Below are 26,300 nucleotides of genomic sequence, written 5' to 3'. Positions count from 1 at the left end.
GCTAAGTCACTTCAGTCGTGTCCGACTCTGTGTGACCCCATAGACGGCAGCCTACCAGGCTCCCCCATCCCTGGGATTTTCCAGGCAAGAGTACTGGAGTGGGGTGCCACCTACTTTTGATTTTATGGAAGACTGCTAATGATTTATTCTCTCCAATTGAAAATAACTTTTTCTTTCAGATAGGTTGGAAATATCTCAGTTGGCCTCTCTCACTGTTTGATTTAGATAATGCCTATGATAGAAGATTAGTGTCAAATGCTACATAGTTGCCAACTCAGAACATTTTTCATTGTGAACCAGCACTCACTATGATGGCTTAAATAGTGTATTAATCTTGAGGATTAATAGATCCGTCACATTTTAGAATAGGAAGGATTCTTATCAATAAGGCAGAGCACAGGCTCTCATTGTAGTAGTGGGGGGTGTTCATTACAACTGTGGACTCTGTGGCTCCATCGCAAATCTGCTGAATCAAAGTTTGTGGGCGTGGGGCTTGGAAATGTGTTTTGAACAAGCTCTCCCAGGAAACATGGTTCACCCTGCAGGCGAACAATGGCTGGTGTCATTTATGGCTTTATTTCATGGACATGGAAACAGGCACAGGGAGGGGAAGGTGACTGTTTTCATAGGAACTGCAACTTCGTCTTCTGACACTAACTGATGGATGATATTATTTTCTAGAATGCCCCGTGACCTCATATCAGGGTAGTCCCATCTATCTCTATGCACAGAATTGCAAGAGTTTTTTGTTGTTGTTGCTGGTGTGGGGGGTTCTAAGCCTTCATTTATTTATTTTTATTATTATTTTATATTTTTGGCCACACCCCAAGGCATGTGGGATCCTGGTTCCCCGACCAGATATCTAAGCCATGCTCTCTTCACTGTGGAAGCTCAGAGTCTTAACCACTGGACCAACAGGGATGTCTTGGAAGAGGTTTAAATTTAGCCCTAATTTCTACATGCATCGGCACCTCATATGGGCTTCAAAACGATGTTCAGCTCAGCTTGACTGTGTGCGTGTACATGAGTCTGTGTGTGTACACTTATTTTTTGAAAGATACTTATTACGACTGTACCTGCATGTTCAGAGTAATAATAATAATACAAAGTTTACAGGGGCTTATAGAGAACTCAGTTTAATGAGAAGAGTCGAGCGTGTCAAGTGCTTATTCTGTACTCCCGTTTTAATGGCGCCCATTTTCCCCCGGAACTTCCTTGAGCGAGTCTGAATTGTAGCCAGCACACTGCTTTCCTCCTCAAACCCTTAACTGTGATTAATAGAAAGAGGCACTTGTCAAAAGGGTTGGAAATGGCAAACCGCGATACTGGTGCGTGTGGCCGTAGAGATAGGTCTGCATCCACTTTACTCCATTATGTTATTTAACTTCCGAATTCAACAATTTGTCTTTTGCTCTCTACTTAAAAGATGATGGCCATATAAGCTGCTGTTAACCGTATCAGCAGGGTGGAATATTAAATCCCTTCAAGCGAAACCACAACTTTCTTTGAGGATTTAGCCACACAGTAGAAAAAGCACCCCAGTGAAGCTGTTGAGAAATAAAGGGCGCTGTTCGCAGCTCTCCCTTTGCCTCAGAGAGATGGATTACTTTTGGGTTTAACTGAAACATCCTTATTGTGTTTATTGTATTAATGAAATTTTTAGGGTCCGTGAGAGTGAGAAAGATTATGGTTCAGTGTTTGGAATAATGTAGCTTGATGAACCTTTTTTATTTTAATGGGAAAGTCGTTTTCCTTGATTTGCAGCTTCAAAAAGTGAATCTTTTGGAAATGAAAGTGCACTAATTTAGTTATACTGTATGGAAACAAAAATGTAGAAAGTTAGAATTTGCATAAGTGAAGACCTCGATGATTTCAGATTATAGTGTGGTGGAGGTTAAGGAATAAGAGGCCATAGAATTTGTAAAAACAAATTCAGTCTAACCACTTAATGGCATGTGCAAGTAATTTGCCAATTAAATATTTCTAGTATCTGAAAGATCTTCAAAGTAAAGAGTGGAGATTCTTAATCTTTCTTAATTTCATACGTTCAGAAACATAATAGAAAATTACTTAGTTTTTCATCACTTTTCATTCAAAATTTTAATATGTGAGCTAAAAGAAAGAGGAATTTTAAGTGTTTGAAGAAAATGATTGCTTTTTGAGAAATATATAAACTATGATATTTCTAATCACACTATGCCTGATTTTCTTTGTATCATTTGTAAATATTTGGTGCCCAGATAACAATCTTCATTATAATTAAGACTTTAGATTTTGAAACGTTACCATTTTAATGGTTACCTACTATGTTTAGAACATTGTACTGGGCACACTTAGATACAAAGCAACCCTTGAGGTATTTTATTCTGTTTATACATTGAGAGAATGGAGTTAGAGGAAGTAATTTGCCTAATATCACTCATTAATGAGAAGCAGATTTGAGGGCTCCAGGTTTTGAGAAACCGCTTTTTTTTTTTTTTTTTTTAAAGGCAATGGCACCCCACTCCAGTACTCTTGCCTGGAGAATCCCATGGACGGAGGAGCCCGGTGGGCTGCAGTCCATGGGGTCGCTAAGAGTCGGAGACGACTGAGCTACTTCCCTTTCACTTTTCACTTTCATGCATTGGAGAAGGAAATGGCAACCCACTCCAGTGTTCTTGCCTGGAGAGTCCCAGGGACGGGGGAGCCTGGTGGACTGCCGTCTCTGGGGTCACACAGAGTCGGACACGACTGAAGCAACTCAGCAGCAGCAGCAGCACCCATCTAAAGTGTATTATCCCATGTTTTTTAGTCTATACACATATTTGTGCAACCGTACGTTTTAGAATATTTTCATCACCCCAATAAGAAATGCTCTTCCTTAGCAATCCTCACACCCCATCCTGGACATTGCATATAAATGCAGTCATACATGTGGTCTTTTATAACTGGTTTTTATGTTCTCAAGGTTCATCCGTGTTGTAGCTTGGAATAGAACTGTTTTCCTTTTTATTTATCACATTGTTGCTGGATATACCACATTTTCTTCATCCATCTTTCAGTTACGGACATTCTGGTTGTTTCCACTTTTTGGCTGTTGTGAATAATGCTGCTATTGTGCACAGGTTTTTATGTGAACATGTGTTTTCACTACTGTTGGACATATGCCTAGGGGTGGAGTTGCTGAGTCACTCAGTAGTTAGTTGCTCAGTCATGTCTGACTCTCTGACCCCATGGACTGTAGCCCACCAGGCTCCTCTGTCCATGGGATTTCTCAGGCCAGAATACTGGAGAGGGTAGCCATTTCCTTTTCCAGGGGATCTTCCCAGCCCAGGGATCGAACCTGGGTCTCCTGCGTTGCGGGCAGATTCTTTTACTGTCTGAGCCATGAGGGAAGCTCTGGGTCACTTGGTAATTGTGTTTAACTTTCTGAAGAACTGCCAGGCTCTTTTCTGAAGTGACTGTGCCGTTTTGCATTCCCACTGTCCGTGGTTGTTGATTTCAGGTTTCTTTACCTCCTCACCAACGCTTGCTGCTGGTGGGGGTGAAGTGGTATCTGATTGTGATGGTGGTTTGGTGCTTTAGTCACTAAGTCACGGCTGACTCTTGTGACCCCAGGCACTGTAGCCTGCCAGGCTCCTCTGCCCATGGGATTCTCCAGGCAGGAATACTGGAGTGGGTTGCCATTCCCTTCTCCAATCTCATTGTGATATCTCATTTTATTTGCATTTCCTTAATGGCTAATGATGTTGACCATCTTGTCATGTGCTTATTGGCCATTTGTCTTTGGAAAAATGTCTTCTCAAATCCTCTGCCCATTTAAAAAATTGGATGATTCGTCTTTTTATTATTTGAGTTGCAAGAGTTCTTTATGTTATTCCAGAGTTCTTTATCAGATACATGATTTGCAACATTTTTCTCCCATTCTGTATTCTGATTTTTCACTTTGTCAATGGTATCCTTTGGAGTAGAAAAGTTTTAAATTTTGAAGAAGTCCAATTTATATATTACTGTCTTTTGTTGCTTGTGTTTTTAATATTATATCTAAGAGACTATTTTCTAATACAGAGTCACAAAGATTTATGCCTATGTTTTCCTTTAAGAGCGTCACCGTTTCAGCTCTTACGTTTAGATCTTTGGGCTTCACATGTGGTGCTGGTGGTAAAGAGCCTGACTGCCGATGCAGGAGACATAAGAGATGCTGGTTCAATCCCTGGGTTGGGAAGATCCCCTGGAGAAGGGAATGGCAACCCACTCCATTATTCTTGCTTGGAGAATTCCATGGACAGAGGAGTCTGACTGACTACACTCCATAGGGTTGCAAAGAGTCGGACATTACTGAAGTGACTTAGCATACATGCGTTTCGGTCTTTGCTCCATCTTTGAGTTAGTTTCTGTATATGATGTGAGGTAGGTTCCACCTTCTTCTGCATGTGGATATCCAGTTGTCTTGGCAGCTTGTGTTGAAAAGACAGATCTTTCCCTATTGAATCGTCACCCTTGTTGGAAGTTAATTGACCATAAATATAAAGGTTTATTTCTTGACTCTCAATTGTATTCCACTTGTCTTACGCTCTAAGTCACTTCAGTTGTGTCCAACTCTTCACAACCCCTTGGGCTGTAGCCCACCAGGCTCCTCTGTCCATGGGATTCTCCAGATGAGAATACTGGAGTGAGTTGCCAATTCCTTCTCCAATTTGTCTTGTATGTTTATCTTTATGCCAGTACCACATAGTCTTGATTACAGGGCTTTGAGGTAAATTTGAAATACAACTTTGTCCTTCTTTCTTGAGGTTGTTTTGGTTATTCTGGGCCCCTTGAATTTCTATGTGAATTTTAGGATTTGCTTGTCAGTTTCTAGAAAGACAGTAGCTGGAATTTTGATAAGGATTACACTGAATCTATCACTTTGTGGAGTATTATCATCTGAAGAGTATTAAGTCCTCCTGTTTATAGACTGTCTTTCCATTTATTTACGTCTTGCATTTCTTTCAACAGTGTTTTATAGCTTTTAGAGTATAGGTTTTGCATGTTTGTTGTTAATTTTTTTCCTAAGTATTTTATTCCTTTTAAGGCTATTGTAAATTGAATTGTTTTCTTAATTTCTTTTAGGGGTTGCTTACTTCCAGTACATAGAAATGTACATTTGATTTTTGTACATTGATCTTGTATCCTTCAACAATGCTGGGCTTCTTAGTTCAAAGAGTTTTTTAGTGGATTCCTTAGGACCTTGAATATAAGGTCATGTCATCTATGACCCATCTTTTAAAAATCACAGCTCTTTTTTTCACTACAATCATACTGTGTATCCTGGGAAACATATTGAGGGGAATCGATTGAGTTTTTGAGATTATATTTAGGAAAGAAGTGATTATCACTTTTTAATTGTCTTTTTATGATCTTAAAAAAAAATGCAGCAGACTTTTAGGCTAGAAACATTTGTGTTGGAAGCAGAGTCCCCCAAAATATACTCAAAGGCTCTTTGAGCTTATTTGGTAAAGTCTTGCTTTAAATAGTATCATCATTATTTGGTGATATTATGGGAACTCTAGATCTTCCAAACATAGTTTGTTTGGCCCATATTGCAATAACAATGATTATACTTTAAGAGATAAGCATTCTAATTTGTTTTTACTTTCAGAAGGAGTGACTGAGCTGAGAAAACTATGACTTTAAATATCCAAAATATAGATCTAATATTTAGATATTTATATTTCAATTATAATTCACTTCACTTCTGATTTCATTTATATTTCACTTCTAATTTAGTTTTGCTTCTTTGCCTATATGGGCTCAACCTGGGGATAAGATTTTTAAGACCTTGTACTTTGGGGAGAGACTACCTAGTTTTTTTAAGTTAGTAATGAATCTGCCAAGTAATGCTATTTGAAAGCCATTAGCTGGTATGTTATGAATTACAGTCATCTGTATGTATGTATATATGTATTTATTTCACTGAACCAAATAAGAAACCAAAAAGCATAAAATATTTTCCCTTTTCCTTTCCAGAACTACAAGTTAGGATGATAGGTTTAGAAAGCTCAAATGGTAAAGGTTTAATGAGAGGAATGGTCCTAAGATAGCCTGCTAGAGTCTTTCAAGGTAAAGCTCATGGAATTTTCCATGAAAGCAAGAGAACAGAGCAGAATTTGAAAATCATTTTGGTTTTTAGTTTCTCATTTTCCAGCTATATGATGGAAGGGGTACCGTTACCTCTCAGTGCCTCATCAAGGCATGGGGAAATCTTAATCAAATGTTAAATGAAAAACTGATTTGAGTCTCCTAAAAGAAGAAAAGGATATTAACCAGGGATGATATTACAGTGTCTTCCAAAGTGAGGAAGGAATTTCAGAACTCAGTGTGACCCTTGGGCTTTTCAGTATTCCTATTCATAAATGCACAGGAAAATGTCAAGGCCAAGAAAACCAATACCCCAGAGTGACTTATTAGAACAGGATGAACTATTCAAATACTTAGGTATCTATAAAATATTTTCAGAGAAAAAGTGTGAGTTTTCCCAACTGACAAGATTTAATACTTTAATTTCTTAAGAGTTGATTAGCTTTGAAAATGACTATAGAAACCTTGCTACTTTTCCTTTGTCCACAGTCCTTCTTCCCTCTCGCACGTATCATTTGGTTTGTTTAACTAGAATTTGGTAATCTTACAATATTTTAGTACACAAACCTCTGTTAGGTAAGTTTGGAGAGTGAAAAAGAAATTTTGTAGAGATTGTACCAAATAATAAAAAACTCCAGGTCTTTTTTCTTTTTTTCCTGCAGCACTCCATGACCAACTGCTCTTCCCATAGTGACCTTTTCTTCACCACAAATGTTGCATCAAGTTCTTAGGATTTGAAAAATAATACCTGCTGCTGGCAAGTGATGCCAGCATCTATCAAGTGCTTCAGCCAGGATCTGTCCTGTCTCAGTGACACTAGCTGGCTTTGATCCTCAGTATTCCGACTGGGCCCTTAATTCACTTTAAAAGAAAGGAACCCTTCTTCATGCCGTTGCTCTTTACTGAGAAACTCCCTCACAGATTCATCTGAATAAATTCTCCACAACTTTCAGGACCCAGATCAAGTTTTATCTTCTCCAGGAAGCCTTTTCTCTCCTACTTTGTAAATGCATCTGTCCTTAAACTTGTGTTTCCTTGCTGCAAGGAACCCTGGCCCTTTAGCCCTTAATTCAGCATGGTGTTTGGATGTGCTGTTCAGTTATTTCTCGTGGATTGGCCTTGGAGTCAGCACTGTGTCTTCTCCGGCCCTCCTCCACCCCGCAGGACCTGGCACAGCGCTCCCACCTGGGCGGGCTGGCTGACGGCTGGCAGTCTTAAAGTGGCCAGCGTGTTAGAACAGAGGAGAACTGAAGATGGACACCGTTCTCAGGCCCGTGTAGTTTGGACACTGTCCAGCTCCAGGCAACACGGGCCACAAAAGCCAGGATGTGAATGTTGTTCACCGGGTTGTACGACCTGCCTCTCTCTGGGGTCTCAAAGTGGTCGATGTGTACACTGACTGCCTTACATTAGCTCTTCCGAAAAATCTTTCCTACCTCTTTCCTTTCATATCTTTGGTCTGTTTCAGTCTGGGGTTTTAAACCCTTCTATAGCCCGTTAGGACAATGTTTTTCAAAATGAGGTTCTGGACCCTTAAATTAGAAAAACACGGTGGTGGTTCACTCACTAAGTCATGTCTGACTCTTTGCGTCCCCAGGGACTATAGCCCGCCAGACTCCTCTGTCCATGGAATTTCCCAAGCAAGAATACTGGGTTGCCATTTCCTTCTCCAGAGGACCTTCCTGACCCAGGTATCAAACCCAGGGTCTGTATTGTAGGCAGATTCTTTACTGCTGAGCTACTAGGGAAGTAGAAGAATGTAGGATGTTAATTAAAATGCAGCTTCTTTAGTCCACTTGTATCAGCCTAGGCGAGGGGCTGAAGACTTCTGTAAGCAAGACTGATAATTCTTATGTGTGTGTGTGTGTGGGGGGGGTCAATCCCCACCCATGTCCAACACATTGAGACCCCATGGACTGTAGCCTGCCAGGCCCTTCTGTCCATGAGCTTATCCAGGCAAGAATACTGGAGTGGGTTGCCGTTTCCTTCTGTAGCAGATCTTCCTAGACCAGGGATTGAACCCACACCTCCTGCATTGGCAGACAGATTCTTTACCACTGAGCCACCAGGGAAGCCCGGTTAGATCCTTATGCACTTCACTAAAATCTTAGGATATGATTGATGAAGTGACTTCAGTAGGGTGGAAACTGTAGTGCCTCAAAAGGTTAATATCACTGTCCTCAACCTGTTACACTGTTATAAACCTTTTCTTCTTCAGTTAAATTCAGCCACAACTTAGTGAGTATTTATTTGCTCTATGCCCACCGTGGTGCAGGCGTGGGGGAGAACCAGATGGGAAAAATATAGTCTTTATTATTAATTTATGTCAATTCAGTTGCTCAGTCGTGTTCGACTCTTTGTGACCCCATGAACCTTAGCACACCAAGCCTCCCTGTCCATCACCAACTGCCGGAGTCTACCCAAACCCATGTCCATTGAGTCAGTGATGCCATCCAACCATCTCATCCTCTGTCATCCCCTTCTTCTCCCACCTTCAGTCTTACCCAGCATCAGGGTCTTTGCAAATGAGTCAGCTCTTCGCATCAGGTGGCCAAAATATTGGAGTTTCAGCTTCAGCATCAGTCCTTCCAATGAACACCCAGGACTGATCTCCTTTAGGATGTACTGGTTGAATCTCCTTGCAGTCCAAGGGACTCTCAAGAGTCTTCTCCAACACCACAGTTCAAAAGCATCAATTCTTTGGCACTTAGCTTTCTTTATAGTCCAACTCTCACATCCATACATGACCACTGGAAAAACCATAGCCTTGACTAGACAGACCTTTGTTGGCAAAGTAATGTATTTGCTTTTTTAATATGCTGTCTAGGTGGGTCATAACTTTCCTTCCAAGGAGTAAGCGTCTTTTAATTTCATGGCTGCAGTCACCATCTGCAGTGATTTTGGAGCCCCCAAAAATAAAGTCAGCCACTGTTTCCACTGTCTCCGCATCTGTTTGCCATGAAGTGATGGGACCAGATGCCATGATCTTAGTTTTCTGAATGTTGAGCTTTAAGCCAATTTTTTCACTCTCCTCTATGTAGAAAGGTGTTAATAATCTATGTAGAAAGAAAAGATAGATAACAAATGTATATTCACACAGACCTAACTGCATACTTATGCATACTATATAGACCTATCTTTTTGAAAACACATCAGTAGTTCAGATCTGTAGGATAGACAGTCTGTAGAGATAACATGTCTCAGAGATTACATTTAGCTCTAAACTTCAGGGGGATGAGATTTCAATTCTTCAGTCAGACATTTGCATAAGAGAGAGAGACTCCCACAGAATAGTGGAGAAGGCTCTGTACTTCGGGTTCAGAGTTCACAGTTTTGAATTCAAGTCAGAGCTCTAGTAAGCAGTAAATGATAGTTACTTATAGGAAAAATAAGATTGTTGGTTAGAGTGAGATGCATTTTATTTATTTTAATTAATTTATTTTTTAATTGAAGGTTAATTGCTTTACAGAATTTTGTTTTCTGTCAAACATCAACATGAATCAGCCATAGGTGTACATATGTATGGAGAGAGTAACATGGAAACTTCACATTACCCTATGTAAAATAGACAGCCAATGGGAATTTGCTGTAAGTCTCAGGGAACTCAAACAGGGGCTCTGTATCAACCTAGAGGGGTGGGATGGGGAAGGAGATGGGAGGGCGGTTCAAAAGGGAGGGGACATATGAGATGCATTTTAAACTAAGTTTTGAGTAACCTAAATTTATTTAATTTATACTTCTATAGCATATAAATATTAAAATGGATTTTAAAAAATGCCTTAGCTTTATATGCCAATGTCAGGTTAATATCTTCTGTTACTTTTTTTTTGTATTAACATATTTAATTTGCATGTGTTTAACCTAAAACACATTTTTGCTACATTTAATTGATTTGACTATCCAGCTGATAAACCCTTTTTTATAACATGTCTGCTTTTGTAAATGTCTCTCATCTTGCTCATGCTGGCAGAAGATATGGAGGATGATTTTCCTCATCACTGCCAGGAAGTTCCTGTTGCTCTTTGTAATAGTTTGCTGGGGTTGCCGTAAAAAAGTGCCACAGGCTGGGTGGCTTAAACAACTGAAATTAATTTCTTACACTTCTAGAGGCAAGAGTTCAAGGTCACGGTGTTGGCATGATGGGTGTCTTTTGAGGCCTCTCTCCTTGTAAATGATAGTCCTCTCCTTGTGTCTTCCTCTGCGTGGTCTTCCTCTGCATGTCCGTGTCCTAACCTGTTCTTCTTAATAAGGATGGAAGTCATATTATATTACGCCACCACCTCATTTTTCTGGTGGCTCAGATGGTAAAGAATCTGTCTGCAGTGCAGGTGACCTGGATTTGACCCCTGGGTCAGAAAGATCCCCTGGAGAAGGGAATGGCTACCAACTCCAGTTTTCTTGCCTGGAGACTCCCATGGACAGAGAGCCTATGAGCTACATACAGTGCACGGGTCACAAATTAGTCACTTTTAAGGTTCTAGGGGCTGTGACTTCAACAATACAAAAACAGCACAGCACACAGATCTCATGTCCTGTCAGCCCTGAAATCTTCTGTTGCTGCTGCTGCTGCTAAGTTGCTTCAGTCGTGTCCGACTCTGTGAGACCTAATGGACGGCAGCCCACCAGGCTCCCCTGTCCCTGGGATTCTCCAGGCAAGAACACTGGAGTGGGTTGCCACTTCCTTCTCCAATGCATGAAAGTGAAAAGTGAAAGGGAAGTCACTGAGTCATGTCCGACTCCTAGCGACCCCGTGGACTGCAGCCTACCAGGCTCCTCTGTCCATGGGATTTTCCAGGCAAGAGTACTGGAGTGGGGTGCCATTGAAGTCTTCTGTTACAGCACACAAAACTCTCATCATGAGCTTGGCTTTTCAGCTGTATCACTAACCTCCTCAAGGTCTGCCGTGCTGGACTTTTTGTTCTCCAGAGACATCATTTCTTTATGGCTTTTACTTATTTTCCATCCGCCCATGATTCCAGTTAACATCTTTCATTACTTCCTATAGGACATTGAGGGAGAGATCAAGAAAAGGAAGGACCTCATTTTTGATAGTTATCCTATGATTATTTCATTGACCATTATTTTATCAAAATGGTTGGCAGAAAGGACTCTACTTCTCCGGCTTGGCAGAAAAGTGGTTAAAAAGTCATTTTTGTTTGTATATTTCTCTAAAATTTTATTATTGTATGTAAACATTTTTTATAGATTAACAATGTAGATTAAAAGATTTTAATAGATTTTATAGATTAAAAGGTTTCTTTCTTTTGGTCACATCAAAGACGCTTGCTCCTTGGAAGAAAAGCTATGACCAACCTAGACAGCATATTAAAAAGCAGAGACATTACTTTGCTGACAAAGGTCTGTCTAGTCAAAGCTATAGTTTTTTCAGTAGTTATGTATGGATGTGAGAGTTGGACCATAAAGAAAGCTGAGCACCAAAGAATTGCTGCTTTTGAACTGTGGTGTTGGAGAAGACTCTTGAGAGTCCCTTGGACTGCAAGGAGATCCAACCAGTCCATCCTAAAGGAAATCAGTCCTGAGTGTTCATTCGAAGGACTCATGCTGAAGCTGAAGCTTCAATACTTTGGCCACCTGATGTGAAGAACTGACTCATTTGAAAAGACCCTGATGCTGGGAAAGATTGAAGACAGGAGGAGAAGGGGATGACAGAGGATGAGATGGATGGATGGCATCATTGACTCGATGGATATGAGTTTGAGCAAACTCCGGGAGGTGGTGATGGACAGGGAAGCCTGGCACGCTGTAGTCCATGGGGTCACAAAGAGTCGGACACGGCTGAGCTACTGACCTGAACTGACTGAATGTAGGCTCTGCCTGGACAAGGGATCATACCCATGTCTCTGCACTGGCAGGCAGATGCTTTACCACTGAGCCACCAGTGGCCCAGTTCTTAAATCTCAATTCTAGTTTCACTTCATTTTCTTATGTCCTGGCTCGCTCTCTTTTCCTCTGTCTCTCTCTCTTTTTTTCTTCCTAGAGAAACGGAATAAATGCAAAGAAATTGAGGGTTACATTTAAAAAGTTTTTATTTTATTGTCCTCATCAGGGCCAGCCTGAGGTTTTCTGCCATCTTTTATAAAATTCATGCCCGGCATAATTCTGATTTTTACTGCTTCCTGCATGCAAATACACAGCCAATCTTATGCTGATGGCAGCACTAGTGTGTCTTCATGGCAAGACTTACAACTCTCTGGAAACTTTAAAAGCATGGAATAAAAACTTGTGGGTGTAAGGGGGGTTGGAAGTAGGAAATTTGGGGGAATCAGTGGAAATACATGCCAAAGTTTTTGGCACCCTTTAGAGAACTAAAGAATTTACTTCTTTTTTTCTTTTTTAAAATCTTTGCAAAGGGGAAGAAAAACAAGGTAGCAGGCACAGTTTGCTCATAAAAGTGAGCAGGTTTGGTAGATATATTTATAAAGATGTGAAGGCCAGGACAAGTCCAGTTATGTAATTTGTGTCCCTGTACCCTCCAAGCATACACTCTGGTTGGAAGGTGGGGAGACTAGTAAATAAAATCATGAAGCTTTAGAAAAGTAGAGTTGTGTTTTTTTTTGTATCATTTTTTCTGTTCTCTGCCAGTCTTCTTACAGTTTTGTCTTTAAGTTTTTTTATTTATAAGTATTAGTTGCTCAGTTTTGTTTAATTCTTTGCTACCCCCATGGATTGTAGCCCACCAGGCTCTTCTGTCCATGGAATTCTCCAGGCAAAAATATTGGAGTAGGTTGCCATTTCCTTCTCCCGACCCAGGGATGGAACTTGGGTCTCCTGCATTGCAGGCAGATTCTTTATGGTCTGAGCTGCTGGGGAAATCCCATAGTAGAGGCTAAAAAGAGGGTCAGTATGTGTCAAGTCAGAGTGTTCAGGATAAAGTTAAAGGATCGGACTGTTGGCTCTTTTTCCCATTGCCTTCAAGTGTGGCCTGCTGAACAGTGGAAGGTTTTAAAACTCTTTCAAGTCTTAGTGCTGTTGAATATATGCTTAAAGGTTTATATCTGACTTCCAAGTCCTCAAAAACATTTTAACGGCTTGATAAGGAGGGCTGTATTTAAGAGTTGTATCGTGTTCTCAGTGTTTCTTTATGAATATGTGTGCTTCTTGCCACTGAAGACTGATTTATATTTTCTGTGCCTAGAGAATAATATTTGTTGAAATAAAACAGATGATGATACAAGATTTAGCTGATTGATGCTGGCCTGCTGCTGCCTGTAGGCCTTTTTGTGTGTGTGTGACTTCTTGATTTTTTTTGTTTTATTGGATGGGATTATTTACTTCTAGTCTGTTAGACTCCTGCATCTATTTCTGCCATGACTTTAAAATCTGTGTTTTTAAAGTGGAGTTCCTTTTTATATGAAAAACATAGCAATATGCATTTAATAACAGGTTTTAGAAGGAGGTACCTGATTTGCTTTGTTTTAATCTGGTTTGTTGTAATCAACCTTTCTTTTTCTTTCTTCAGAGGATGTTAAGCAAGTTTTTGGACAGACCACAATTCATCAACATATTCCATTTAACTGGGATTCAGAATTTGTGCAACTACACTTTGGAAAAGAAAGAAAAAGACACCTGACATATGCAGAATTCACTCAGTTTTTACTGGTGAGTCCAGCTATTGTAAAAAGTTAAAAAGAATGGATGAATAAATAAAACTAGGATCCCAATCCAAATTTGCTAACCCTGGCCAAACCATCCTATTTGGAAGTATTTCTTCATTAGTATGTAGAAAGTATAGGGTTAAACAGGCTCTGACACAGCCTGGAACCATTTCATGCTTAAATGGAATACACTCTGAGGACCCCGGAAATTAAGTGATCTGCTGAAAGGTTATATAAATCAGGAGGGGCGAGTTGGAAGCTGAACTCTGGGCTTATGACTGGTTCCACTACTGTGTCCATGCTAAGTCACTCTGTTGTGTCTCTTTGTGACCCTATGGACCGTAGCCCGCCAGGCTCCTCTGTCCGTGGAATTCTCCAGGTAAGAATACTGGAGTGGGTTGCTATTTCCTACTCCAGGGGATCTTCCCCACCCAGGGATTGAACGCGCATCTGTTACCTCTGCATTGGCAGGCGAGTTTGACTTCTTGGCTTATGACTGGTTCCACTACTACTTACTAATAATTTTGTTATCCCTTTAGAAATGGACAGATGTTGTCATCAGCATCTAACTGTAGAATTATTTGCGTTTTATAGACAAGACATTGGATCTAAAACTTGACTGCATATTGGAATCACCTGGGGAGTTTTAAAAACTATTATTGCTTTGGTCCCCCATCTCTAGAGATTAGATTCTGTGAGTCAGGTGTGTGTTTGTATCTGGGGTGAAGGGCAGAGAGGGCTTGCTTGGCACTTGGAGTCTTTTGAGGCATTTCTGTTGTGTGGCTAAGTGTGAGAAACACTGTTCAGGGCACATGCTATCCATAGCTGGCGTTCAGCTCTGCGGGAGTTGTCTGCATTTCTGGCATGCCCCTCAGTCCAGTCCCTCCTGCCTCCGCTCTTCACTTCCCCCTTTGGGGTGCTTTCAATGGGCCATTGATGATGCCAACAGAAGACTCATAACACCATTGAGTTTTCCTCCCAAAGCATAAGATGGTGTTAATTCTGATAGAGATCAATATCTGTATAATATGTAGGTCTATGTGATAAACCACTCTTTCAGATTTTTATGCATTTGTTTCCCTAACAATTTGATTTTATTTATATATTATTAAATATTGACATAACGTTTAAAAGACTTGTTTAAAAGAATTGGTTTGCTGTGTTTTAATTCCGGGTCCTCAGGAAAAATTTGCTAAGGAGATCATCTTTTTCTTTTTTTAATTGAAGTGTAGTTAAGGTACAGTGCTACGTAAGTTGTAGGTGTGCTGTATACATGGTTTGACATTTGGATACATTAGGAAGTGGCCACCATGATACGTCTAGTAACATGTAGTTACATGTGGTAACAAAGTTATTACAGTGTTGACCATAACCCTCATGTTGTATATGGCATTGTCATGGCTTATTGGTTTATTTTTACTGGAGGTTTTCAGCTCCCTTACTTTTCATCACCTTTTCATCCCACCCGCCGCCCCATCCACCTCCTCAAGCCACCTTCTCTTCTGTTATTAGTAACATTAGCATTGGGTATGGCAGTGGGTTCGTGATGCCTGTTTCCTGTATTCCTGAGACCTTGCCGAAACCCTGAGGAGTGGTTAGAAGCACAGCTGCTGGGTGAAGGGGGAGGGCCCGAGGGCGCATGCGTGCTGTGCCATGTAACCACTCAGTCAGCATTTTGTGGGCTCCATTCTTAGGCACCAGCATTTATAACTGGCTGACTTTCCTGGGTGCTTTCTCTTTGTGACTTTTACGTGCATCATTATGATATATAGAATTTGTTACACTTTTTAGTTTGCTTTTATTTTCCTGGCCTCTGAAAATGTAAAACAAGATTTATTAAATACATGCCTTTGTATTTTTTAAAAAAAACATGTTAATATCTATGAATTCCTGGTTGCAGTTCTGTGTAAACATAAACCTGCTTATGTAACTCAGGTGGAGATGGCCTGTGAGTTGTTAGGTTTGTGCTGTTGTTTACGCAAGACATCATGCGCAGTAGGAGGTGGGGTTCGTTTTGATGAGGAATAATTGCGATAATGCTATTGAGACAAATGCCTTCAATTGACTTTATGGAATACAGCCTAATTAACTTTTAGGCTTAATGGGATGTTAGCAATAGTAAGGATGATCACCTGTCCCTTTAAGCAAGTATCAATTACGTGGACTCATGAGTCAGCTATAAGCCACGCAGATTTTTCTGGGCCTTCCTCGAGATACGGACGAGCCAGAGTCAAAGATGAGAGATGACTCAGGGGTTACTGACCAGGTTTGCAGCTGCAGCTTGCAGGCATTCGCTCGTATCTGACTCCATTCTCTATGTAATGGTGAATGCGCTCATCCCTCGGTGTCCTTCATGGGATGCTTTTGACTTCATAGTGAGATTACAAGTGCTAAACTTTGACAAGGTTAAGATGGTTTAGGTAGATAATTCAGGCCTTGCTTTTGTGTTCCACTCCAGGCCCAGATTTCAAAGAATTAATGTGTGTGTCATGACAGACTTCATATAAATGCCACTGCATTACCAGTTTAGACGTCTGCCACTGGGTCTCTCTCCCACTGCCCCCGCTCAGACGCTTCCTTTGAAGTCTTTTCTGAATGACCTCAACTTTAAATACTTTGATTGTCCTTTTGGACTGTTTTCTGGATTAAGGGAACTCCTTAAAATGTAAGTGACCTTTAGGGCTCTTGCTGTGTTAAGCATGATTCCTGCCTTTCTGCTCTGGGGCAGGTTATAGAAACACAAGCACCAGCTCCCTGGCTGGTGCCCAGGTCTTGAAGGAACTGCCACCATGCATGTCCCTGCTTGTCACCTGAGGAGGAAGAGGAGCAACTGTGGGGTCCGCTGAGAAGCGCTTGTGGCTTCAAGGAGCCTGGAGGTCCCAGATGGTAGCTTGGATTGGTTTCAGCTAACTCAGCCTCACGCTCTGGTGTGTGATCTGTGCTCATATAAGTGCTCGTGTTTGTGCCCAATGGACAGTGCTGTTCTTTGCGAGGGCAGTTACTTTCCCCCTTCATTTAAAAAATATTTTAGCACGTGGGAGTGGGTGTGCATTTGTCACAGGCCGCCATGTGGCTGTGAGGACTCCTTGTGTTCACGGGCTCATCCGGGCATTGTCTGAGGTGGCGCTGGTCACGGGCGTGGGTTGAATGCTGAGCTGGCATGTTGTTTTCTGGCATAAAGGGGTCAATCAGTTTGAGAAACTTTGAACTAAATTTGCCTTGTTTGTTCAGTTCCATTGCACAGTTGTGTCCAACTCTTTGAGACCCCATGGACTGCAGCACGCTAGGCTTCCCATCACCAGCTCCCGGAGGTTGCTCAAACTCATGGATGCTGAGGCCATCCAACCATCTCATCCTCTGTCATCCCCTTCTCCTCCTGCCTTCAATCTTTTTTTGTATCATTTAGATACAAAGTACAAAACCTCATTTTTACTTTGTATCTAAATGATACCATTGAAGCAAGTGGCAGAGATGCAAAGCCTCCTGCCTAGTCTTGTTCCTCAAGACAGGGAAGGATTTCAGAAGGAAGCGTGGCTACAGCCCTGTTACCCCATCCTTGAGACTGTTGCCTCCACTGCTGTTGGTTTTTTATGCCTGGTTCTATCATCTCTAGTTAACTGCATGAGTGATGGTGTGTGTGTGTGAATGTGAGTATAGTTTTATGTATTTATTTTTTGCTGCACTGGGTCTTCGTTGTTGTGTGGGCTTTCTCTAGTTGCAATGAGTGGGGACTCCTGTCTAGTTGCAGCATGCCGGCTTCTCACTGCTGTGGTTTCTCTTGTTATGGAGCACCAGCTCAAGGTGTGCAGGCTTCGGTAAATGTGGCACATGGGCTTAGTTGCTCCATGGCATGTGGGATCTTCCCAGCCCAGGGATTGAACCTGTGTCCCCTGCATTGTAAAGTGGATTCCTAACCACTGGAACACCAGGGAAGCCCGTGAATATAGTTTTGTTTATGGGTATATATGTGTGGATTTTAGAATAGTCTATATGCATTTCCAACATCTCTTTCCTCTCAGCTCTTAGGGCAAAGCTGTAATTTTATGATTATGAGTTGAAAAATGGATTTTTAATATACTGAAAGCAGTATATTTAGAAAACAGTTCAGAGGAATTTTTGTATCCTGTACCTGATGGAACTCCTGTTCATAAATGATATTAGCATAGAATATCTTGTTTGGAAGTATTTCTGTGATTGTTACTTGCATGGAGCAATCCACCCAACTCAAGAAATATTTGCTGGGGATGTAGGATTTGTCAAGAGGCTTTGTGCAAAAGACTCAGAGGTGCAGAGGGAATGACAACTTTCGAGACACAGTGTACAAATCTGGGCGTCATTCCTGTGTTTTTCTGCTCTACAGCTTAAAAGGCACAACTGCAAACAGATATACAGTGTATACCCTATGAAGGTGCTCTTTTATAACAAATTGAAGGTTTGTAGCATAAACCCTTAAGGCAGGTGTCAATTCGAAACCAATAGTTTCAGAGTCTGGTTACAACACCTGTCCAAAGTACAAAATTAAAAGTCCAGATACCCGTATAAGGTAGTTAACAGCCTCATGTTACAGATGAGGAGACTAAGGCCTTTACGTTAGTCTCTTAGCAGTATCTCATTGTGATTGAGCATCTTTTCATGTGCCTGTTGCCACTTGTATATTTTCTTTGGAAACGTATCTGCTGAAATCCATTACTGTGAGCACAGAGTGAAAGGAAGGCCCTTAAGCTTCTCTGCCAGATAATTCTGTAGAGTTGGCAGTGAGAGTCACTCAAAAAAAAAAAAAAAAAGGAATACTAGTAACAATCTTTGTAATTTATGAAGTGCTTTTGAAAATATTCTGTTTCTGATAATAGCATCCCCAATATCCTGAGAGGTAATGATCATTCTTCCCTATTATATGCAAAAGAATAAACAGACTCTAAGGTAAAATTTTGCATTTTCAGATAGTTATTTTTTTGGGAAATGCTCATGGCTTTCATTAGGTTCCCAAAGGAATATCCCAAAAGAGTGCAGAACAACTGTTCTGGAGCTTAACTTCTTCCATAAGATCACAGATGTGTGAGGAATCAAACAATATGGTGCCAGGACCACTTAGGCTCCACTGCACTGTCTCCAGGGCTGTGGCTATGAAGTCAGTTTCTGTTCCTGGAGGGGCCATGTCTCCTAATGGGGATGTACAGTCACGCATTATTGGACATTCAGAATTCTTGATCCCTGCCCGTGAATTGCCAGATATGATGATAAAACCATAGTAGGGTGCGTGTTACTGTTGTTTCCAGTTACTTTTTTCTTTTCTTGGCCTCACTGCACAGCTTGTGGGATCTTCGTTTCCCAACCAGGGATTGAACCTGGGTCCTAGCCATGAAAGCACAAAGTCCTACCCTCTGGACTGCCATGGAATTCCCCTCCAGTTAGTTTTTGATAGTGTTTTATAATCATGTGTATATATTTAATATCAATAACCTCAGATATGCAGATGACACCACCTTTATGGCAGAAAGTGAAGAAGAAGTAAAGAGCCTCTTGATGAAAGTGAAAGAGAAGAGTGAAAAAGTTGGCTTAAGGTTCAACATTCAGAAAACTAAGATCACGGCAGCCAGTCCCATCACTTCCCGGCAAATAGATGGGGAAACAGTGGAAACAGTGGCTGACTTTATTTTTTAGGGCTCCAAAATCACCGCAGATGGTGATTGCAGCCATGAAATTAAAAGACGCTTACTCTTTGGAAGGAAAGTTATGACCAAGCTAGACAGCATATTAAGAAGCAGAGACATTACTTTGGCAACAAAGGTCCATCTAGTCAAGGCTATGGTTTTTCCAGTGGTCATGTATGGATGTGAAAGTTAGATTGTGAAGAAAGCTGAGCACTGAAGAATTGATGCTTTTGAACTGTGGTGTTGGAGAAGACTCTTGAGAGTCCCTTGGACTGCAAGGAGATCCAACCAGTACATCCTAAAGGAGATCAGTCCTGGGTGTTCATTGGAAGGACTGATGTTGAAGCTGAAACTCCAATACTTTGGCCACCTGATGTGAAGAGCTGACTCATTTGAAAAGACCCCGATGCTGGGAAAGCTTGAGGGCAGGAGGAGAAGGGGACGACAGAGGATGAGATGGTTGGATGGCATCACCGACTTGATGGACATGAGTTTGGGTAGACTCTGGCAGTTGGTGATGAACAGGGAGGCCTGGCGTGCTGCGGTTCATGGGGTTGCAAAGAGTCAGTAACTGAACTGAACTGAATTACAAAATGTATACCTATGGTGGATTCATTTTGATATTTGGCAAAACTAATACAATTTTGTAAAGTTTAAAAATAAAAAATAAATAAAAATAATAATAAAAATAAATAAATAAATAAAAGTAATCTGCACATAGGAGTTTCTAACAGCTCCTGTCTCTGAGTATCTTGGATTGCTCCCCATTGTGAAATACTTGTTAACTAGAAAGCTGTTGCTTGTTAACTATTTCACCTATAGCATTTTCCAACTTGGCAAGTGCTTTGGCTTTTGTTGGTCTTTATAGTCACTTTAGGTGTTGAGCAGCGGCTATTGTCTCTGTATGAAAGATGAGCACATAGAAGCATGGAGTTTTCTGAATTTGTTCAAGATGAGACAGGTGGAACACAAGTTGGTTTTAATTTTCCTAAATCTCTAGCAGTGTTTTCAAATTTTGTATAATTTTTTTTCGGAAGTGATTATTTTAAAAAGGCTATACCCTGGGCCTCTCTGTCCCCACAAGAGTTTGATTCAGTAGGTCTGGATAGGGCCTAAGAAGTTGCCTTTCAGACAAGCATCCTGAATTGTGACGTCCCAGATGGTCCAAGGGCCGCACACTGAGAAACGTTGATCTAGATGACAAAACCCTGATTGTTTAAAAGCACAGAATCTGGTGTTCAGGTCTCATCCTCAGGTTGATGGGGAGCTCAGAGAGCCAGATATGATGAGGTTGGTGTTTCAGAAGGATCACTCTGGCTGTTGTGTGGAAAATGAAATGGAGAGTCCTATGATGGGGAGAGGGAGACCAGATGGCCACTTTCCAGTATAACAGTTGGTAACAGTGATGAGCTGAAGAAGATGGATTTCAAGAAAAATTAAAGGGATGGACCTGGCCAGGCTTGGTGATTTATTAGGATGGGGACAGGTACGCATATATGTAACTCATAGTTCTCTCCTGTATTTTAGGCTTTGGGCAAGTGGAAGGACGGTGGTGATTTACTGAGGTTGGGGGCAATGGGGGAAGGGGTGGAGGGCATGTGGATGAAGGGCTGTTAGGAGCGCTTTGCACGTAATCACTAGTGACTTGTGTGCGGTTGAGTTGTTTCCACCTCATCATCAGTTCCTTGGAGTTAGGGTCTCATAGGAGCCCTACTGATGGCCCCACACACCTGGGCATTTCCAAGAAAATTCTCTTTCCTTCATTTCACGGAGACAGGACATTTCTTAGTTTCTAGAGGCCTTCCTCCTCTTGCTGTAGGAAGAGGAGTCTTTCAGAAATTAGCAGTGCTCTAAATTGGTAGAGAGACCAGATATTAGTGTCAGGATTCCATTCGTTAGCCAAGAAATGGGACAGCTGACTTGGGAGAGAGTGGGGCTAATAATTCTTTCTAATGTTGTCTCGTCACATAGGGTTTAGGAATGAAGTTACCTGACCCAGCAGAAAGCCCTCATCACAAGGGTATGAGTGTCTATCACATTATTCAGGCCCTCCTTTTATCAGAAGAACCGTGACATCAGGAGAGGTGAATCATAGTTGGTGGAGCTAGGACTAGAACCTAGGGTTCAGAGCTGTGTCGTGTGTCCCAGATCAGCCATTCATATTCCTAAAAGCTTTTATCTTCAGATCACGTAAGCCCCAAGATAACTTTGTTAGATGCCAAAGATACACTCATGCAAATAACAACTGAACAATTTTGGTTCTTTGTTAAATCAAATTGACCAGTATTTTGGCTTATGGGTCAGCATGGCATACAGATCAACCCAAGTCTTTTGTGTAAAATGGGCATTTTGGTCCTAGAGAGCAGAGTTCTGGAAGTTGGCAGCTCCCAAGTCCTTCTTGAGGCCAGAGGTTCTCTGCTCCTAATCAGATGTTTTTCATCGTAGGTTTGTGACTCTGTATGTCAGTGTATACATAAGTGAAGTCACTCAGTCGTGTCCGACTCTTTGCGACCCCATGGACAGTAGCCTACCAGGCTCCGCTGTCCATGGGATTTTCCAGGCAAGAATATTGGAGTGGGCTGCCATTTCCTTCTCCAAGGAATCTTCCCAACCCAGGGATCGAACCCAGGTCTCCTGCATTGCAGACAGACGCTTTACCGTCTGAGCCACCAAGGAAGCCCCAGTGTATACTACTACTGCTGCTGCTAAGTCGCTTCAGTCGTGTCCGACTCTGTGCGACCCCATAGACGGCAGCCCACCAGGCTCCCCCATCCCTGGGATTCTCCAGGCAAGTATACTAGTTTAAGGCAAAACTTTCAACACAATGGGCTATCTTGTTAAAAAAGAAATTGTTCCCCCTGCTGCTACTCTTAACATCACCAAACAAAAGAAACATAACCTTCAACCTCGGCAACATCAAGTTCTCAAGCTTTGGAACTGAAAGAGCATTTCAGGTGTTAACAAAAAATAATCCTTTGTAAGTAGGACTTGCTGAAGCCACGATTGTTTCAACCAGTTAGTGAACCGGTAACCACGTCTTTGCTTAGGATTGAGTAACCCAAGCCGTGTGTGCCTCCCCTGGCTCCCCCAGCTTGCCATCTGTATTAATTAAAATATCTAGACCATGGATCTTTAGTAGCCAGAGACCACGATTATATTTGCATTTTTAACACGCATGTGGTCTTTATGTTGATTTTAAGTTGGACCAGATGGGATCTGCCATACGGCTTTGGTCCTGCTTCATAAATACAGCACCCCTTGATGATCCAAGATGAAATAATGAGTAAAGGTGTAGCTAATGTCGTTTCGCTCTCAGCTTTTCTAAGAGATGAGATCGTGGTTTGTGTCCAAATAGCAACCACCGCTGGTTTGGCAATGAGTAATGAGAGGTGTGGGAAAAGCCTGGTCACTTGGAGACTTAGATGCAGGGCTCATCTCATTCACTCTGCACTTTCTGCTCTCTGGGCAAAGGAAATCAGAATTCATTGTGCTGTTGTGTCCGTGGTGCTTGTCAGCTTGCTGTTCTGTGGAGTGGCCTGTTGTGCAAGCTTTTACAGTAACATCCTGGTGAAAATGAACACACCATACAGCTGTTACCCACTGTGAGTTTTAACGTTGAATCAGGAGAGCCAGGAAATTGAGATGGAAAAGCTCTCTATTTGGTTGCCGCCAAGGTGTTGCTGTGTGGGCAGTGCCACATGCTACATGCCAAATAATTACTGCTTCTTGAGACCCTTTTTTAATTTTAATTTTTTTAAGACAACTTTTAAAATTAGAGGCCCCACCCATTGAAATGGGGATAAAATTTCACCCCAAACTCTGGAAGTCTGACTGCTTAGGCTGAATGTGGGCAGCACAGAAAAACGTTGCAGTGGGAACAGCTGCTTTCTCTACCTGCTCCAGTGCCAGATTCTCTTTTTGATTCAGTTTAAAAATATATGGATTTTTATTTTAACTAGAATTTTTTTCCTCTGAGTTAGCACAGGATTATGAAAATGATACTTAACATATTAAGCGGTACAGGTCCTGATACTTGATGTAATATAGAATTTATTTGAAATTGAGCAAAATATGATACCATATTTTGTAAGCAAACCTTCTTTACACCTTTTTATTCCTCGTTTTCATAAATAATTAACCTGCATTTTCCTCAGAATTCTTACAGCAACACTTTCCAAAGGAGTTTTTTTGATCTTAACAGTATAAATTTGATACAAATCCTTGTTGATAGTCCCTGTTTTTATTAAAGTTTTAGATATTTATTTTTAATTTCAAAACTGTACAAAACACAAAAAATGAAAGGGGTCGTTTTTTGTGCTCCCCCCTCCCTGCTTCTTTGGTTCCTGATACATTGTTGAGGTTGAAACACAAACTTATGTGTCTGAATAGAAGTAGAGAGAGTTTCTGCATTCAAAATATACCCAATTGGAAATTATTAAGGAAATGACAGGCCTGAACTGTTAGAAGCATGAACGTTAAGCCAAAAGTGGTGTAAGCCCTGTATAAGTGTATTTCTGTACAGCTAGCAGTTTTGAGCGACTTCACTTTCACTTTTCACTTTCATGCATTGGAGAAGGAAATGGCAACCCACTCCAGTGTTCTTGCCTGGAGAATCCCAGGGACGGCGGAGCCTGGTGGGCTGCCGTCTATGGGGTCGCACAGAGTCGGACACGACTGAAGCGACTTAGCAGCAGCAGCAGTTTTGAAGCGTTTGATTTTTTCCCCCCTTCCTATAGCATTCTGATGGTTGTGTTGAAGTTGCTGGAAGCTGCTAGAGGAGAAGGCGAGTCCATTAATCATTATGCCCCAGAAGACAGGGAACAAAAAACAGTTCACTGGCAAATGTAAAGAAAAAGGGAGCCTCCTTTCACGCGGAGGGGTAGGACCGCCTTAGAGGCCACGGCCCAGCTGTGTGCTGGTGCGGCCCCCTGGCCTTAGATGAAGGAGCCCCCTTCCTCTGCACAGTCCCTCCTGGCTCCATCAGCAGCATTTAGGAAGCACCCCGTGGCCTGTTACTGATAAGAGCCCTCTTTCTCCATAGAGCTGTCTTCACCCCAGCTCTCTGGGTTTTCCACAGGGTCTCAGGCCCCTCAGATTTATCGTCTGTACTCCTATAGGTATTGGTTCTATTTTTATCATCTGCCCACTCTTTCTGTGTATCCTAGGATGATCTCATCCATTGGTACAACTTTTTTTTTCTTTTTCCTTTTCCTTGTGGTTTTTATAGGCCTTCCCCTAAAAGGAATAGGAAGTCTGCGAAGGTTAAGAATACGGCTCTGGGGCCAGACCACCCCGCTGCACATCCAGCTTCATCCTTAGTGTCATGCGGCCCCCAGCTGGCCTTTCCTTGGTTTTTCCAGCTACAAAATGGAGGTGACGGGCAGCCCCTCCTTAGAAGGTTATTGAGGTGGTGAAGTAGGAAAATGCACTGTCCCTGAAGTATAACCTACACTGAATAACGGTAAACATGGTCTCTTGGGGGCATTTTTCCTCTAAAATTCTGTTGTCTGCATTTCCCAGATTTATATTTCCACATGTGCCTCTGACGTTTTTTGGTTTCTGCTTAACTTTTGTTTATAACTTAAGCTCATCTCCCTCCAGGTTTCTCCCTCATGGTCATCGACCTCATCTCTTTCCCCTGAAGCATTTTCTTTTGTGGCAGATTCTCCCATTCTCCAAGGTGAGAATTCTTTTAGAAACTCTTGTTTGATTTTTAGATAAGAATCACCACCCAAACTTTTCTTAAAAATCTCTTTTCTAGTTATCTGTCCACATCACTTATGATCCCCCTTTAAGCTTTTGCCCAAGGCAGCGTAAGTTAGTAGTTAAAATCTCAGTTTTGGAATCTGGTAATACCTTGGTGTAGAGAGCGAAGCCTGGCTTTCTCCTCACTCTGTGACTTTGGACCAGTAACTTAACCTCCGTGAGCTTCAGGTCCCTCTGGGAGATGAAGATGTTATTACTTTACAGGATTATTGTGAAACTCGAATGAAGTACTGTCTCTGAAGTTCTTGGCAGAGCCCGCAGCCTGGAGGACGTGTTCAGGCCTTCAGTTGTTTCTGTCGCCCTCTGCCCTAACTGGTTTTCATCTCTCTGTCCCTCTTGCTGGTTCAGAATAATTTAGCAGAACCGCTGTTCCTTACTACGGATTTTTTTTTAAAGACTCCAGAGTACTTATATTGGAAGGGATTGGAGAGGGTTTTAAACCATTCACTTTGACCAAAATTAACGCTCCTTTTTACGAAGTGCCTATTGCACACGACGTCTAGTTTTACCACCCTGTACGGCATGGTGTTGCTGGGTGCTCCCTAAGCCCTGCCAACTTGGAGTACCATGACTGAGACTTGAGCTCTGCCCATTCCGGTCCCAGACTTAAGATTCTTATCATCATAACATCTTGCTTCCACGACCCCCTGTATTAAATAAAGCTAAATCAAAATAAATTCCTTGACATGTGTTTCTCAGCTGGTAGTTGAACAGATATTTCCAGTGACTGGGAACCTGCTGTTTTGCACGGTAGCCCATTTCATTGCTGAATAGTTGTGCAGATTAAATACCTCTATGCTTTGTGCCAAAACCTGATCCCTTTATTTTCTCTCCACCGATTTTCTTTTGTAAAAAACAGAGAGGCAGTCTAACTTCTTTTTACCTGTTAGTCCTTTAAACCGTTAAATATTTGAATGTAACTATTGCTTCTCCCATTGTTCTCCCCTCTTCCGCACACAAGGCGAGTTGATCTGTTCTGGCCCCTTGCATTTGAAAATGACCAGTAGCTACCCATGCTTGCACACCATGCATCCCAAAAGCTTTCCATCCCAGCCTTACCCTTTCGGATTCAGATATGTCCAGCCCTCACTGAATAGGGCTACATTTTCCTTAATCAGCTGTAGAGGTGTCAGAGGAGAACTTAGAAGTTCCTCTGCCGCAAGTAGCG

General features: G+C 41.7%; 1 protein-coding gene across 3 annotated transcripts in view; it reads left to right on the top strand.

Moving 5' to 3' along the window:
- SLC25A13 (solute carrier family 25 member 13) overlaps nucleotides 1-26,300 on the top strand; it is a 231,918-nt gene that overhangs the window by 106,720 nt on the left and 98,898 nt on the right. For all 3 annotated transcript variants that reach the window (XM_061413497.1, XM_061413496.1, XM_061413498.1), the window contains one exon: nucleotides 13,580-13,719. In XM_061413497.1, the coding sequence (XP_061269481.1) occupies nucleotides 13,580-13,719 (140 nt within the window). The remainder of the gene's footprint in view (nucleotides 1-13,579; nucleotides 13,720-26,300) is intronic.

The sequence above is a fragment of the Bos javanicus genome, chromosome 4, assembly GCF_032452875.1.
Source record: "Bos javanicus breed banteng chromosome 4, ARS-OSU_banteng_1.0, whole genome shotgun sequence".
NCBI lineage: Eukaryota > Metazoa > Chordata > Mammalia > Artiodactyla > Bovidae > Bos > Bos javanicus.
Note: the sequence above shows the minus strand (reverse complement) of the source record. Positions and strands in the feature narration are given on the sequence as shown.